The 18,326-nt window shown below is 33.8% G+C and overlaps 1 protein-coding gene across 3 annotated transcripts in view; it reads right to left on the bottom strand.

The window, feature by feature from the left end:
• Positions 1 to 18,326, bottom strand: part of LOC127944924 (6-phosphofructo-2-kinase/fructose-2,6-bisphosphatase 2) — a 23,258-nt gene continuing 4,932 nt past the window's right edge. For 2 of the 3 annotated variants that reach the window (XM_052541350.1, XM_052541349.1), the window contains 12 exons: positions 18,154 to 18,220; positions 16,324 to 16,398; positions 16,148 to 16,204; positions 15,679 to 15,803; positions 12,921 to 13,128; positions 8,676 to 8,822; positions 7,434 to 7,538; positions 6,728 to 6,857; positions 6,423 to 6,485; positions 5,282 to 5,346; positions 3,532 to 3,723; positions 1 to 1,395 (listed from right to left, as the gene is read on the bottom strand). In XM_052541350.1, coding sequence (XP_052397310.1) covers positions 1,342 to 1,395; positions 3,532 to 3,723; positions 5,282 to 5,346; positions 6,423 to 6,485; positions 6,728 to 6,857; positions 7,434 to 7,538; positions 8,676 to 8,822; positions 12,921 to 13,128; positions 15,679 to 15,803; positions 16,148 to 16,204; positions 16,324 to 16,398; positions 18,154 to 18,220 — 1,288 coding nt within the window. In that variant the 3' untranslated portion in view covers positions 1 to 1,341. Of the gene's footprint in view, positions 1,396 to 2,703; positions 2,844 to 3,531; positions 3,724 to 5,281; positions 5,347 to 6,422; positions 6,486 to 6,727; positions 6,858 to 7,433; positions 7,539 to 8,675; positions 8,823 to 12,920; positions 13,129 to 15,678; positions 15,804 to 16,147; positions 16,205 to 16,323; positions 16,399 to 18,153; positions 18,221 to 18,326 lie in introns of all 3 variants that reach the window. The other variant, XR_008150477.1, reaches the window with a different exon arrangement.

An 18,326-nucleotide genomic window follows, 5' to 3' on the forward strand; every position in this document is an offset into this window, starting at 1 on the left:
TTGCATCACCGTCTGATTTATTAGATCACAAAATATTTATCAGTAGATTAGCATGACATATATATTTAGTCATAACTATAACAGTGGTATAGATACTGTGATGCAATGAAACCAGAACAAAAAATGCATTTTCTGTAAGACATTAAAACAAAGGACTTGGCTCTGAACTAAATGTGATCCAAGAATCTGCCCTCTACGTGATCTGCTGTTTTTCAGGCTTTGATTTGGTCACACTTTGGTTGCGAAGCACAGGCACTTACAGATCTGATCATATCAAATCATGCAAAAACCTAATTAATAACAAGCTGCATGATGCAACAACAATGCAACCTTCGATTGATATAAACACGTCCTTAACAGGCCATCATAATTCAACACACATTAAAAACATACTAAAAATCGGACTAATTGAACTCAAATTTCTAATTACAGAACTATTTAATACAGCCTTTAAGAATACCCTTCTGAGGCAAGATAAAATCATAATGTATATAATGAAGTATAATGAAAGATAACCAAAATGATAATAAACATTCATACTAATTTAACTGTATAAGTTTCAATATTCTCAGTAATATTAAACGTTCTAATAGACCTAAGACCTAACTGTGTAATTAATGTGCATATGCTTCTGAAAGTCTAAATCAAGTTTCCTTGAGTTTCAGCAGTTTACAACAAATAAAACCGTTATTTATAAGAACTACCCTGATGTTGCTTTCCAGAACATGCTTTTCACAAACATTTTGCTCTGTCACATGACCTATGACATCATGAGACTGCAAGACATTCGTTAAGTTCGATAATACATTCAGCACAACAATCAAAACCAGAAAGCAGTGTATATAAATGAGAAAACATTGACACCGAGAACACCACAGAAAATGAACAGCTAAAATTATAATTTTATAAAACATTTAAAAATATCCAATCAAATTTGCCCTTAGTGAATCAATCAATACTAAGGTAGTATGAAGAAAAGAGCGCAAAAGGAGTGCTTGAATATTCCCTTCTTTCTTATTTTTTTTTTGTGCATGGTGTCTTTAAATATTATGATTCAGGAGAGCCAATCACCTTATTTGGCATAAGCCACGCCCACTCAATCCGTTTAAGCTGTGAACCTACTTGCTAAACTAAGTCTTCCTTGCATTAAATATGGAGTATTTCAATCAATAACTCCCATCCTGTTTTGATTTTACCGCGCTTGAGGACAGACGAGGGTTGAGAAGAGCGGATGAAGGCGTCGCCGGCGCTACTAATGTTACACAAAGCAGTGTTCATGAATCATGAATGGAGAAAACATTTCATTTGTGTTGGATGTCACACCGCTTTCTTTGTGTATAGTCACTCTTGGATGATGTCTTTCGAGTCTGACGGGCTGAAGCAGTTCAGTATTTCCTATAAGACAGAGCACAAAGGTTACTCACACAGATTACCACATAAATAATGCCTGACAGACTCTTAGCTAGTCAATACTCCAGGTAGAAATTATATATATGTGTAAGTGTGTGTGTGTGTGTGTGTTTGTGAGAAAAGAAAAAAAAATTGACACCTGATGGAAAATGACATGAAATTACCATTATATCCTGTAGATGGCAGCAGAGAATAACTCATTAGTTTGTCAAGTTTTTTTTTTTTTTCCATGTCTTGCTTTTGGATTTATTACGAAATGACTATGAAGTATAGCAAGTGCAGCAAGTCACACAGTCTAAAGTCTCATGTCATTTAATAAATAAACATAAATAAATAAGCCCAGACACCAACAGCATTACAGGGTTAATTATTTATTTAAACTAGATAGTTGCTAAATATTTAAAGCATTATTATATTATACCATTAAAATAACCTCAATTTGTAGTTGTCAGATCTGTCCAGTTGTTACCATCAATCGCAGAACAATTTAGCAGATACACTCGTTGAATTTTTTTAAATCGGGTTTGTCATTCCTGAAACCGTTTACCGTATTTTCCGGACTATAAGTCGCACTTTTTTTTCATAGTTTGGCTGGTCCTGCGACTTATAGTCCGGTGCGACTTATTTATCAAAATTAATTTGACATGAACGAAGAGACATGAACCAAGAAAAAACATTACTGTCTCCAGCCGCCAGAGGGCGCTCTATGCTGCTCAGTGCTCCTGTAGTCTACACTGAAAACAGAGAGCACCCTCTCGTGGCTGGAGACGGTAATGTTTTCTCTCGGTTCTTGGTTCTAAATAAATGCGACTTATAGTCCGGTGCGACTTATATGTTTTTTTCCTCATCATGACGTATTTTTGGACTGATGCGACCGAAAAATATGGTACGTGGACGTGTGGTCCTCTTAGGGGCCGTTCACATATCGCGTCTTTTGCGCTCGTAAGTTCGTTATTTCCAATGTAGGCATGCGCGCTCATAATGGAAGCGATGCGGTCGCAGCGCGCACGCGGTGCTACGCGCCCGTTTTTTCCAGGTGCGTCCGCATGTGAACGGCCCCTAAAACAAGCAAAACTTTTCTTCAAATTGTGAACGGATCATGTATAGAAACCGAACAAAGGGCGCTCCCCTTACAGCTTACTCACACAAAAACTCCAGATATAATCAATAACTAAAAACACAATCAATCTCTTATTTACACTGTGCATGGTTGCTTTTTATTTTGCTGTAATGGGAAGATCTGCGAGCGTGTAGAACTCATAGAAAACATGGACGTAGTGTCCATGACCTCACCCACAGGTTTCTGAAGAGCAATTCTGAAGCCTAAAGTCTCAGGCACTCCTGAATAACGGCCAAAGAGGCGGGACGTGGGTGGAGTTAGTTGACAGTGGTGACAGCAGCAGCAATCCACCTCTCACTCAAGTGGCCACGCCCTTAATTAATGCAGAAATTTAAGGCTTAAAATAATTTAAACTGTTAGTTAAAAAAAAAATTCACCACCCTCTGTTATCATGAAGGTTAAAATTAGCTATATAGACCAAAACCACTTTTTGTTCCAGGTTGTAAACATTTCTTTTCAGCTGTAAAGTTGGGAATTTTAACATGGTTGGCTTGGCGTTAATCTCAATTTTGGAGCCAGTCTCTAGCGGCCAGTCGAATAATTGCAGTTTAAATCACTTCCGTGTTGGTTTAAAGAAAGAGACCGGAAGGGTGCTAGAACTACGTAAACTTGTGAAAAAAATTCAAATGTGTAGCGGATCCTACAGTAAACACCTCTGATTGGCCATTGCTTTCAACAGAGATGCCTGTGATTGGCTAAAATCACCAGAGAGTATTCTCAAACACACGGATGACTTCAAGTGGATAAAGAATTGAGTTGGTACTAATGGTACTGTAAAAATTGTAAAAAATATATATAGAGACATTTTAGAAATTCACCAGAATTCAAATTGGCAAATTTAGCCAAAAGGGGACTAGTCTGCATCCCTGATTTGGCTCATATTTGTGCCTGTTTTGTGATCTCCCGGGGTATTTATATTCTCAGTGTGAGTTTGGAAACTGTTGTTCTGCGTACTGTAAAGCACACTGAACGAGAGCATTAAGAGCTCAGACAAAACTAACCTGGCTCTCGCTCAGCTCCTCGCTCTCCTCCGTCTCAGGGAATCGCGTGGCTGATAAGGCATGAACGCTTGCGAGCCGGGGCCGGTTGCCAGCGCTGAAGAGACGGGGCCGCTTGATTTGATCCTGACTAGATAGTGGTGTGAAGCTGTTCCTCCTCACCAGAGTGTGCGGCACTGTTTGTCTGGAGCTTCCCTGGACACACAACACCAAGTGCGTGAAGACTAGGACAAAAAGGCATGTTCATAAAGGGCCATGCTTCTTAGAAGTCAGGGCTTCTTGCATCATAATGTAGTTCTTTATGACTATCCTGCACATTCTTTCTGCCTATCATACCTCTACTTATATATGTAAATGACATCTGTTGTGATTGGCTAATGGCTTTGCTTGTAAGCAGTCATATGATAATCTGTTAATACGTTTCGGTGCATTTTACTCAAACTCAGCATTCTACATTTATTTGTATTATTATGCACATGTTTGATTATTGTAAAAATGTATTATAAATAAAAATTATTATTATTATGTAAAGCACCAATGCATATAAAATATTATTTGTAAATAAACTTGCTTTTCCTTCATGTGTTCTGATCTCATAATGGTGCGAATTTCTAAGCTTGGTTTCTTTAAGGGTCTCAAAAAAACAATAATAATAATAATAATAAACATGGCAACAGAAATTCCAGGACATATTTCACCTGAAATTAAAATAAAAGAAGAATTTGAAATTATAAGTAACACTTTACTTAAAGCTTTTATGGATTATAGGTATTCATAATGTAGGTTACAATGCATCTTAATGGATAATTGTAAACAAAGTTGAAATGCATTATAATATCTGAAGGTTGTTTATCATGTTTTAATGCATCATACTTTCTAAAGGTGAAACAATGTATATACAATTATTATAATGTATTATAACAATGGTTATAATTATGCACGAGATTATTAACTTCTTTTATAATGCATTATACATAAAGGCTTTAAGTAAAGTGTTACCAAATAATATTTTGCATAAAGAAAATGAAGTTTATTTTTAATTTGATTAAGATTTAAGTACATTTGTACAACGTAATTATACAAAAATTTTATGAAGAGAAATAGAAAAAAAAAAATCCTTATAATTACAGGATTTACCTATCTTTTGGACAGATTGGATTTGATAAAGTCAACTTATTTATCCTCAAACATAAAAAAAATGGTTCTAAAGTGCAACAACCCTCTGTTTTCCATGTTATATAAGCTTTTAAAAATCTAACCGTAAACTAAAGATGTTGATCACATTAAATTAAAGCTCGGGCTGGCAGGGAAACTCCCCGACTGCCGCCCAACAGAAGAAACAACATGCTGATCTCATCCGAAACAATATCAAGCCATAAACCAGATCTATTCTGAGACTGGAAGAGAATCTCTCTGACCGCGGCAGACCTGTGGTTTGTACGACAGACTTACACTGCAGAAACAGACAAACAAACAATGAGCAACTCTGTCAGTCTTTAGCTTTCTGTTAAAAGACTCCAAGAGGTCATTCTACTCCTGATTTACTCAAGCTGTTTGAGTTGGACAAACCACGCGATCCCAAAGATATCAGGAAAGAATAAACTTCCAGAATCATTCTGAAAAAAAAAAAAAAAAAACATTTCCCTGAAGAAAGGAAACATATTACTAAACGGTTGCTAGTAATAACAGTGAAGCCTGTTTTAGCAAACACCACAAACGCTGTTGGTCTTGTGAAGGTTATACATGTCCTTACGAGTGGTCTGTCCCGGTGTGTGTTTACAGCTTCAACCTTCAGGTTAAACATGTCGACTTTACATCCTGAAACAGAGAACAAACAAACATTAAATACTGAAAAATATCTGTATGCTGCTACAGTATTTAAATCTCACAATAAGGGTAATAATAAAAATATGAAGATATGTGTAATTACCTGAAAACATTCTTATATTATTACGAATATTTATTTATTTTATTAATAACTATTTTATTCGGTACAATATAAAGTTGTAAATCTAAATTATATATATATATACACACACACACACAAACACACACACAGATATAGGTGTGTTTGCAAGTGATGTTAGTGTCTGATCACTGTGTCATAGCTGCACTGAGGAATAACAAACGTCCAAAATCTAGACCACTATTTTTTTTTTTTTAGAAAGAAACAAAGCATTTTGTTGAACAAGCATTTCATCATGACTTGTATTTATTTGACTGGAGTGCTATTACATTAATGAATGAGCTCCAGTTAGCATGCAACTTTTTTATAATAATCTTTTGGTAAATAAGCATGCACTAATGCGGAAAATAAGGGTGAAGGCCCCAAATAATCCTTGGTTTACAAGGCTGAACTGTACTGGCTTCATTTCAGGAAGCTGAGAAATCTCTGAAATTCACAGATAAAAAAAAAAAACAACAAAATCAGATTTGCATTTATTCTAATCATTTTGGAAAACGGTGACGTCCTTGTCTCAAGACGATAATATGGAGATTTCTAACATTATTAATAAAAATGAAAAAACAATATTTCTTATCTTTAGGTTCTTTACTTGAAGCTCAGTCACTAAATCGTCCTGTGACTCATTATCTTACAGTACCTTTAATTGAATTTCCATGAATATTAATTACACAAAGACTTGATTTAACCCCGTTCTCTGTTTCGGAGGTCCAAAAAAAAAAAAAAAAAAAATGTGTAACATAGTTACCCAAATAAGCCTGCCGGCCTGATATGTTGGAAGCATTATATCTAAAGCTAGCAGCTGATGTTATTACTCAACCATAATTTACCGTATTGAACTGTATCTGTTTGTATGTATATAACATACATATATATTAAACCAGAAGACATTAAACACTATGAGCTTATGTGAATGAAACACAACACATACCATACGCCACTGGGGTGAGTTTCAGGACCACATGGAGGGGGCACTTTAGATACGGCAAATCATCTGTGCAATACACCAAAATATGAGAAGATCTCCAGACATTATGAACACTAATGTGAGTCAAAGAGGCTCTTCTGTGCATAGAAATAACATTTGTTAGAGCATCACTTCTTTGAATGCTTATTACCTGAACACCAGCCGTCTAGACTCCACAGTACATACTCGTGTTTCTAATTATAGTTATTGTTAAGTGATATGATTTGAGTGTGTGTGTGTGTGTGTGTGTGTGTGTGTGTGTGACGCACCGGCGCTCTTGTCCAGGAAGTAAGCGAGGAGGCAGCGCATGACGGCCTGGTGACAGATGACCAGCACATTGCCTTGTCTCTCCAGCTCCATGATTACTGGCTCCAGCCGCTGCACCAGATCCTGATAGGACTACGGTAAGAGAAGAAGGACAAAACTCACTGCTACATTTAAATGTTTTTTTTGTTTTTAAAGAAACTAATACTTTTATGAAGCAAGGATGCATTAAATTGATCAAAAGTGACAGTAAGGACATTAATGAATTTACAAAATATTTCAAATAAATGCTGTTCTTTTGAACTTTCAGCACCAAAATATTGTGCAGCACAACTGTTTTCAACATTGACAATAATCAGAAATGTTTCTTGAGCAGCAAATCTTCAAATTATGCAGATTTCTGAAGATCATGTGACACTGAAGACTGGAGGAATGATGCTGAAAATACACTGGAGCATCACAGAAATAAATTACAACTTAAAACATAATGAAATAGAAAACAGCTATTTTAAATTGTAATAATATTTCACAATATTGCCGTTTTTACAGTATTTTTGATTAAATAAATTCAGCCTTGGTGAACAAAAGAGACTTTTCTTTCAGAAAGTGGGAGTGAATTATTTTGAGTCCATTCAAAATAGTTCATTACTCAGTCTAAATTTGAATCATGGAAAAATTATTATTAAAATGTGGGATCTCTAAATGGCGCACCTCTCCTCCTGGGTATCTGTAGTGGTATTTGTCCTGGTCCCTGAGATAATATTCATCCGGACATGTTTCTTTAATCTGTTCATATGTCATTTCTTCATAGATTCCCTGATACAAAACAAACACACACATAAAAAAACAATGCACAAACAACACAAATGTTTCTCCGTCACTTCAGATGTTTTGCTATAATGTGATTTATTTTTTTTCTGTTTGCAATATAAGGAATGGTTCACCCAAAAATACAAATTTGCTGACATTTTCCGCAGGGCAAGACATAGATGAGTTTATTTCTTCATCAGATTTGGAGAAATGTAGCATTGCATCTGTGTCTCATCAATGGATGCTCTACAGTGAATGGGTGCCGTCGGAATGAGAGTCTAAACAGTTGATAATAACAACACAATAATCCACAAGTACTCCACACCTCTCCAGACCATCAGTTTATGACTTGTGAAGCCAAAAGCTGTGTTTTTAAGAAACAAATCCATCATTAAGGTGTTTTAACTTCAAACCATCACTTCTGGCCAAAATACGAGTCTAGAATCCATAAAAACGCTCCAAATAAAAAAGTCCATCTCCGGGTGTCTCTCAGATCTAAATCCACTGATATATTTTATTCAGATCTGTTTAGGACCCTTTCGGCTTGTAAATGGTGCTCGATACGTGCAGATTCAGAAATCAGACGAGACGACTTTTTCACAAAGCAATATAATAGACTCATATTTTAGCTGGAAGCAACAGTTAAAGAGTTTAGTTTCTTAAAAACACACAGAATTTCACTTTACAGGACATTAACTGATGGACTGGAGTGGCTTGGGTTACTTGTGACGTTTTTATCAGCTGTTTGGACTCGCATTCTGACGGCACCCATTCACTGCAGAGCATCCATTGCGGAGACACTGATGCAATGCTACATTTCTCCAAATCTGATCTACATCTTGAGCACATTTAGATTTTGGGGTGAACTATTCCTTTAATAGCAGTTAATATCAACCTTATTTCCCACTGATGTGCAGGCAGACTTTCATTACACTCATGGCAAAGTCTTCCCAATGATATAGCTGAATTCATTTTGGTGTGGTAAACGAGTTAAATATTACACACCTCCATTAAATCTGACTCAAATTGACTAATTGCCTGTTAACACAGAAAACACCTCTATTTTATAGGTAACGAAAAACAGCCCAGTGTTCATCTGAAAACCAGAAGCTGCTGTAATAAAAACAGCGGCACCCAACTCACAGCATCGATTTCGTTGAGGATTTTCCACTGTTCGTACGGGACGCCCAGCTCCTCGGCCGTCTGGATGGTGCGTCTGAGCTGACTGGTAAACACCTTCAGGTCTGGGATCTTCTGGTTTTCCAGGAATCCACGCAAGGCTTTAGAAAACTAACACAGAGCGGGAAAGATGTAAACAAGCCCATCAAACATTTCCCACCCATTTGTGGTAAAGGACTGACCCAGAGCATTCTGGGAATCAACACAGGGTGACAGGAAGTGGTTTTATATGTGCTACAACAATAAAAAAAAAAAAAACATGATTAACAAATGGACTACCGGTACATACATCCCACTCTCAACTTTAAAACAACAAAAAAATAAACACACTTTAAAACTCAGTTAACTTAAACCACATAAACAATATTGATTTTAATGAATTAATAAAATAAATACATTTATAGTGAAATAAAAATTATATATATACATATATACACACACACACACACACACACACACGCACATATACATATATATATATATATATATATATATATATATATATATATATATATATATATATATATATATATATATATATATATATATATATATATATATATATATATATATATACACACACACACACACACACACACACAGATATGTGTATATATATATATATATATATATATATATATATATATATATATATTTATATTAGGGATACACCGATCATGATTTTTCATGGCCGATTCTGATACCGATTTCCGATTAATTTTTTTCTTTTAAGCAACAAACAAGAAAGAAGGAAAGTGTGCATAAGCAAGATATTTGGTATTTAATAGGCCAAACTTGCTTTTGGCTATTGAAAACAATAACTGTAACCATCTGAAATTAACAGCAGTAACTGCACAATAAGTAGCCTACAGTACATTCAATACAAACATAGATGGTACAGACATCAGCATTTAGCTTTTGTTTTTGAATTGGGTTGAAACTACAATGAACTGAAATTAAAAGATTAACTGTAACCATGTGAAATTAAAGGCAATAACTGCATAGTTCTACAATCCAAACAACACAATCAACACACACTCAATAAGATGTTTCTTAATCGGCATTCAGTATTTTAGTTTTTACATTTTGTTTAAAAAAAAAAAAAGGTCTTTACCAGTGAGACTAAATAAAGGTATTCTATATAAATACATTTTCCAAAATGTTAAAATCAAATAATGTTTGTGCGAATAAAACAAAGATGCAAAGTGTTTCATTCATCCAATAATAATAAAAAAAAATTAGGGTAATGATTCACATCTATATTTTTTTACTTGAGCCAATGAAAAATAAATAACTTAATGTCTGAACTAAAAAAATATAGATGTGAATCATTACCCTAAAATGTTTTAATTGGATGAATGAAACCCTTTTTCTCAGTGCAATACAGCAGGTCATTTTTAAATCAAATTAAGTCTATGTAATTTTAAGGTAAAATAAAAATAATCATCCTAATGCAGAACTAGCGTTTATTTCTGTCTTTTCCAACGTGTATGCAAGTTCTAATAAAAAAAAAAAAAAAAACATTTCAGTTTTGTCACAGTTTAGTCCGTTTCGTTTCTCATCCAACACGTGAGAAGCTGAGCTGAACTTCTCTTCAGGGTCCACGCGTGCTCAGGGCGCGGACCATAGACAGTAAAAGAAAGCGCGGACCGGTACAGCTTCAGTGCACAGGAAAGGCTCGTGCAGCTTGAGTGCACAGGAAAGGCTCTTATTTGTGCACCAGTACACCAACGGCTGATCGCTTCCTGCTATCTGTGCCTCAGACATGTAGCTCTGCACTTACAGTGCTGATCGACTGTCTGTGTCCTGTATACTTCCACACAAATGAAATGACATAGCGAACGATTACAATGTAGTATGTGCACGCGAGCGCACTTCCGGTAAAAATCGCCCGGAAAAAGACCAAAAATCCGATCGCGTATTTTAAGCAAAAACCGGCCGGTTCCGATTTATGGCCGGTCAACCGGTGCATCCCTATACACACACACACACACACATATATGTATATACAATTGTATATATACAATTTTTTTTACAATAAAATGTATTTATTTTATTAATTCATTCATTAAAATCAATATTGTTTATGTGGTGATTTCAAGTTGCCAAAACAACATTTCTTATTTTATTCAGTTGAACTTGATGTACTAAAATAACTAAAACTAAATTAGCTCACACAAATAAAAGATCTTTTAATATTTTTATTATAATATTAAAACATAACCATGTTAATTATAATAACAACTTATATATATATATATATATATATATATATATACTTAAAAAATAGACTACTAAGTTTAGAAGTCTACAAATGAATTACTAAAATCAACTAAAATCGCATTTTCAACTAAAATTAAAGTGAAAACAAAAAAACCCGTAAAAATAAACCCCAATTCACAATATTAAAAAACACTATAACACAGCCCTCTGTTTAAAAAAAAAATCTGATTTGCAAAATGATAAGGAGTTTATAAAATAACAATAAAAACTTTATATCGTATATAGTCACGGTTCAACTTTTTCACCGTACGGTTTGTTTCCGGTTTTAGAGTCACGGTTTTCGGTACTGTTCGGTATGTCCTATGTTTATGGAAAAACTATACTTTCTAATTTAAAAAAAAGGAAGAAGAATATTCTATCCAACTACAAGCAACAGAACAAATAAATATAAGAGAGTAAAGATACAAACAATAAACAGCATTAGTTTTTAGGTATAGAAATTTAATAAAGTAATCCAATGTAAAACAACATTGCATATTGGACTGTATAAATTAAAGATGGGTCTTTATTAAAGTTATAAAAGCCTTTTAATCAGGAGAAGTGCGTGATTTATTTGTTGTTGCTGGTCGATAAATATAAAGACTGTCACTTTAAGAGAATGCACTGATACAGTGGCCTGCATTCAGCCTGCTATGTCTGCTGTAGGATACTTACCAAAACAGGCATTTTGACATAATTTTTTGAGTGAATTTGTCCATTTAAACGCAATACTACAGCGAGAACTTAATATTTGCGCGCGTTCTGAACCGCGGGTTCGCGCGCTTCAGATGAGCGCAAGCACAAATCTTCCCACTGCGCGCGCGAGCTCGCGTCTTTGGCTCTTAACTGTTTAAACTGATAAAGCTTAAATGAGTTTAGGTTAAACACAGAAATCAACGTGTGTTGTTCAGGTCTCATCTTTGCACGCGTGCGCAATCAGCACCAGGGTGATGACGGAATAAATAAATGACTGCTCGCATAAAAGGCATTGAACAAGAGTGCATGGTTTGTCCACGTTTTTATGTCTGGGAATCCAGAATGCGCATGCATGAACAGAAACATATATAAGCTGAACCCTATTTGTTTTACATGTTATTTATAGCAAACCATATTACAGATGCTTTGTCAGATTTAAGTTGAACCACGGTCCCAGCGCGTGCCGAACCGTGTGGGGTGAACCGAATGGTTCGGGTTTTTTCAGCGAACCGTGCCATATTTACAAATTATATATTCGTTATAGCACTGAATGCATCAGGAAGTGCTGCATGGGGTATGAAATCTCGGTGCTCTTTGGTTGTATGGGATAGTATAAATCACTCTATGTAGAGCAGCTAGAAGAAAGAAACAGATTTCAAAACACTTGCTCATTGAAATGTGTCTCTTTCTTCTAGCTGCTCTACAGTGACCAGCTGTTTCTAGTTCTAATAATTAACTGCTGTTAAATGAACTGAGATGATGTTGATTACACACACCCTGATACACTGAACACGTAGATGTACCTCTCACCAAAAGAGTTTTAATGTATAAAGCCAGTGATGCAATAAAGGCTTTTTAACTTTTCATGATTCAATTCGAGTGCTTTGAAGTTCTAGTTCTTAAATATATATATTCGTTATGTATCCGCTTTAATTGCACTTATCAAAATAACAAAAGTTTCATTTTAATGACGAATAGAAGTAATCAAAAAGTATAATTCAAATTCAGCGGAAATAATGTTTACAGAATAATTCATGCATGTGAAAATTAGTTTAGAATTCTAGCTAGTATATACAAATAGTTTGGGAATCGTGTTTGTGGTGTTTTTCTGCTGATTAAGTTTAATAGAAGACTTCTTCACCTAACAGACGGTTGTCGAAAGCAACATGCTTGGGCAAAACAGCCACTATTTCTGGAATCAGCACCTCAAAAGGAGTCACATACTGCTCATCTATCCATGATGTGTAGTACCTCTTTTCCTCTGCTGGAGAGCTCGCAGTCTCCTCCGATGTAGCCCTGGACGTTGTGCTGGCTCTCGCCGTGGCGGCAGATGTAGATGGAGTGCTTTTGGACATGAATATTCATCAGGTAGTAGACGATCTTGCTCTGGATGTAATCCTGAACGTGGTTCACCAGGAACCGCTGGCCGACGTTGATCAGCTGGATGAAGGACAGATCCCTGAAAGAGCCAGACGAAGAGAACAATTAACAAGCGACTGTTCCTGCATTTAAATGTGTAAGACACATGCCGAAAAATAATTAATCACCATTATATAATCATAAGATCAACTTGTACCTCATTACCTACAACAATGCCCTCCCTGGTTTAAAAAGCATTCATGTTTATGAGCAATCGATACCCTACAAAAGGTAAATAACTCTTCCAAAAAAAAAAAAAAAAACTATAGATTTATTCATTTGCAAGTCAAGCATAAAACTTGCAGCCAAGTGTTTAAATTAAAAATGCTGGACTTTGTAAAAAGTATGCTGTAGTAAAGTAAGTAGTATAATGCTAGAATAACATTATTTGTTTTTTATCATTTATATCTGTAAATTTGTTGTCAAAATTAATATCCTGATTAACAGTGTTGGTATCATTAACAAAGTATTACGAAACCTTTTTGGTAATTAAAATAAAATGTAAATAAAGTAAAATACAAATAATAGAAACAAAAATTAGAAATGTTGCCTTGGCGTACAACTAAAAATAGTTATTAAAATTGTAATATTAACTAATAAAAATGACTATAAAACATTACTGCTGAATGTGTAAAAAATATATAAATTGAAATTCTAAAATTACTAAAACATACTTCAATGAACACTATAAATATAATATAAATATTTAAAAACTAAGACAAAAAAAACCCTTTACAAACAGAAAATGTACAATTATTTTTTATATTATAGTTTTAAATAAAAATTAAAACTAAACTAACAGTTGATTCAAACTAGAGTTCAATTTAAATATATTTCAGGAACAACATACTGTAAGTTTTCCACTTATTCCTGTACAGTTAAATAAAGTGTACTGTAATGTTATTCCTGTATATTTAAATATATTGTACCGTAATGTTATTTCTGTATATTCAGATATAGTGTACCGTAATGTTATTCCTGTATATTTAAATATAGTGTACCGTAATGTTATTCCTGTATATTTAAATATATTGTACCGTAATGTTATTTCTGTATATTCAGATATATTGTACCGTAATGTTATTTCTGTATATTCAGATATAGTGTACCGTAATGTTATTCCTGTATATTTAAATATAGTGTACCGTAATGTTATTCATGTTATTCCTGTATATTTAAATATATTGTACCGTAATGTTATTTCTGTATATTTAAATAGTGTACCGTAATGTTATTTCTGTATATTCAGATATAGTGTACCGTAATGTTATTCCTGTATATTCAGATATAGTGTACCGTAATGTTATTCCTGTATATTCAGATATAGTGTACCGTAATGTTATTCCTGTATATTCAGATATAGTGTACCGTAATATTATTCCTGTATATTTAAATATATTGTACCGTAATGTTATTTCTGTATATTCAGATATAGTGTACCGTAATGTTATTCCTGTATATTTAAATATAGTGTACCGTAATGTTATTCCTGTATATTTAAATATATTGTACCGTAATGTTATTTCTGTATATTTAAATAGTGTACCGTAATATTATTCCTGTATATTCAGATATAGTGTACCGTAATGTTATTCCTGTATATTCAGATATAGTGTACCGTAATGTTATTCCTGTATATTCAGATATAGTGTACCGTAATGTTATTCCTGTATATTGAGATATAGTGTACCGTAATGTTATTCCTGTATATTGAGATATAGTGTACCGTAATGTTATTCCTGTATATTCAGATATAGTGTACCGTAATGTTATTCCTGTATATTGAAATATAGTGTACCGTAATGTTATTCCTGTATATTCAGATATAGTGTACCGTAATGTTATTCCTGTATATTCAGATATAGTGTACCGTAATGTTATTCCTGTATATTGAAATATAGTGTACCGTAATGTTATTCCTGTATATTCAGATATAGTGTACCGTAATGTTATTCCTGTATATTCAGATATAGTGTACCGTAATGTTATTCCTCTATATTTAAATATAGTGTACCGTAATGTTATTCCTGTATATTCAGATATAGTGTACCGTAATGTTATTCCTGTATATTTAAATATAGTGTACCGTAATGTTATTTCCCCTTTTGGAGCTCATGTTTGTAAAGAGTATAATAAATGTATTTAAAATGTACGGTATGTACCATCCTTATAGGTTTTTCAGAGATGCTAGGTTAATATTTGAACATCCACATCATTTGAACATTAACTCAACCAATTAGAAGGTATTTATAGGCACTGACAAAGTATTATTATCACACACACACACACACAAAAACATGGCAGAAAATGAACAAAACTAATTCAGTACTGTACTGCTCTCTGCTGGAGACTCAATGACATAACAAGAGAAAAGCTGAAGAGGGTGTTCAGGGCACAGATCAACGTTGAGCTGACTTTGAATATTATCATATAGTTAACCAAAAATGATAAAATATACAAAAAAGAGAAAAAAAAAAGGTTGCCCTCATCTTGCTAAATGTCTCCTCAGAGATCAATCAGCTACTAGATGATGTTTTCAGAAAAAGATAATAAATGGAAAGCCACTTTTCAAATGTAAACAAAATCATACTTGTCGTGGTCATCGGGGTCTAGCGGCTGATACGTGACTTTATAACACTCGATTCTCTTCAGGAAGTCCTCCATCACACTCTCTCGGCCTCTCTCGGGATAATCAGGGCTGGACACCTTCACATCCTGAGACCAAATTAATGTTAGGTTATGAAACAAACACGAGGTGACTGCCATCCAGTGATATCCTCTTCACTTTGATCATCATCGAGATATACACGTTTATGTACAACTTGCACAAATAAACGGGAAAATGTGTAGATTTTAGATAAGTGCAATGTGTCTATTTATTTTATTTGTATTTTTATTAATTCTTAACCGTTTTAACATAATAATTCAAAGCAACAAATATGTCCTCGTTAATATGAGCTCCTAATTACAATAAAATGAAGAACAGAAACAACTCTACTTCACAAAGCATAACTTCCTGTGATATGACAGGAGTGTTGATTATTAAGGGTGACACTCACCAGTATGTTAGCAGCAATGACTTCTGGGTCGTCACAAAGTGACTCCACGAAAAACACCTGGAAACAAACCATAAAGAATCACATCAACGCCTGCAAAAACCTCTCTCTTCAGGTTTATAGCTTTACTGATCTCTGGAAGCTCTGAACACGAAGAGGAGCTAATATCAACCTCTGACCTTATATTCGTTTTCCTCCGCAAAGCTCAGGATGAGGCTCCTTCTCTCTCTGGTCGTGTTTGTGGCATCAAAAACCTGCCAGAGACAAATGATCACTTCACACAATGATCTCGAAGAGAAACAGATTAGGCAATATCTCATCAAATATAATACGTATAGTAAAATAATTGGTGCAGTCAGGTCACATAGAAGCTTTTATTTTTAATCAATTGGAATGACGTTGATTTATTTTATGCTGTTTTTGACTGGTATAGAAACTGGTATAGCAAATAATTATGAAATGAAGGTGTGGATTTGAGTTTTTCTAATGACAATGTGAAATGGTGAAGAGATTAAACAGCATCCGGGGCAGTGATTGTTTTTTTATATTCAATAAGCTTTTTAATATTTATTTATTTTAAATATTTAATAATTTTCTCATTTTAATATTATTTGTATTCTTTTTTTATATCTGTATTTTATATTTCAGTTTTTATTATTTTAAGTAATTTTTGTACTTCTACAAACTTTTTTCAGTTTTCAACACAGCATTTAATGTAAGTTTAACTCATTTTAATTATGTGATTGCTTTTTTATCATTTCATTAAATATTTCTATTTAGCTTTATATTTATTTGTAGTTATTTTACTATGTGTATTTTTTTATTTGATTATTTGTTACTTCAGACTTATGTGCCTCTAGAAGCTTGCGTTCTGCAAGTGAACGTCGCTTGATTGTTCATCCCAAAGAAGCACAAAGTCACTTTTACAGACTTTTAAATTAAATGTTCCCTTCTGGTGGAGTAACCTCCCCAACTCAATCCGAGCAGCTGAGTCCTTGGCCATCTTCAAGAATCAGCTTAAAACACATCTCTTCCATCTTTATTTGACCCTCTAACTTTAACACTCACTATTCTAATTATATTCTTTAAAAAAAATCTAACTACCTTTCTAATCTTTATGTATTCTGTTTTCTTTTCATTTATTATGCAATTGTATGTGTGTGTGTGTGTGTGTATAAAGACCTCTACCACTAGCTTGCTCTATTCTTTTTTTGAATTCTATTTATTTATTATATTATTTAAAATCCCATGCTACGTGTACGGTGTTAACCTAACAGAGACTCGTTATAGCACTTATATATCATTGCTCTTTTTGTTGTTTTTGATTGCTTCTACTGTGTTCATCTGTAAGTCGCTTTGGATAAAAGAATAAATGTAAATATTTCTACGTAATATAATTATTGTAAATATTTCTTTCTATTTCTAATTTTTTTATTATTATTAATTTAGTTTAAGTTGTATTCATTTTATTATGTGCCTTGTCATTTTTACTATTTTGTAAAATATTTTTTAGCTCATTTATTTTGATTTGTAGTAATTCTATTATATGCTTTTGCCATTTTATAAATTTTCAAAAATCGATTTATCTTTATTTTTATTTCAGTTTAGTCATTTTAATACTCATCTCAATTAGTTGCAACACAGCATTTTAATAGTAAAGTTGTAGTAATTTCATTATGTGCTTATAGCATTCTAAATATTTCTTCCAATATCTATTTTAATTTGCAGTCATTATATTATGTGTTTTTTTTTTTAATATTTTGTATTATTTCTGTTTAGCATTAATCTATTTTATTTCAGTATTCCTAATTCACCATTTTTTTTTCCATCTCATTTTCCATTTTATTTCAGCTTTATTAAATATATTTAGTAATATTTTTAGTCTGTGGATTACAATACCACAACACACTCAGTCACACAAGTGGTTAACATTTGAGCTTGTAAATGGAGAAACACTAGTTTCAGTATGTGAAGAGCAAAGATTAACGTGTCCACAGAGCAGAACTTACAGCGATCTGCCCTCCCTCCTCATTCAGATAAGATTTCACATCCTGTAGAGCCACGATGGCACACTGTCTGAGAGAAACAACAGACCACGCTCACATTAAACTCAACAGCACTCATCACAGTACTAGATAAAGCTGACTGATCCCGACTCCATTCAGAGGAACTCAGAAGCATT

This window comes from Carassius gibelio, chromosome A23 (genome assembly GCF_023724105.1).
Source record: "Carassius gibelio isolate Cgi1373 ecotype wild population from Czech Republic chromosome A23, carGib1.2-hapl.c, whole genome shotgun sequence".
Classification (NCBI taxonomy): Eukaryota; Metazoa; Chordata; class Actinopteri; order Cypriniformes; family Cyprinidae; genus Carassius; species Carassius gibelio.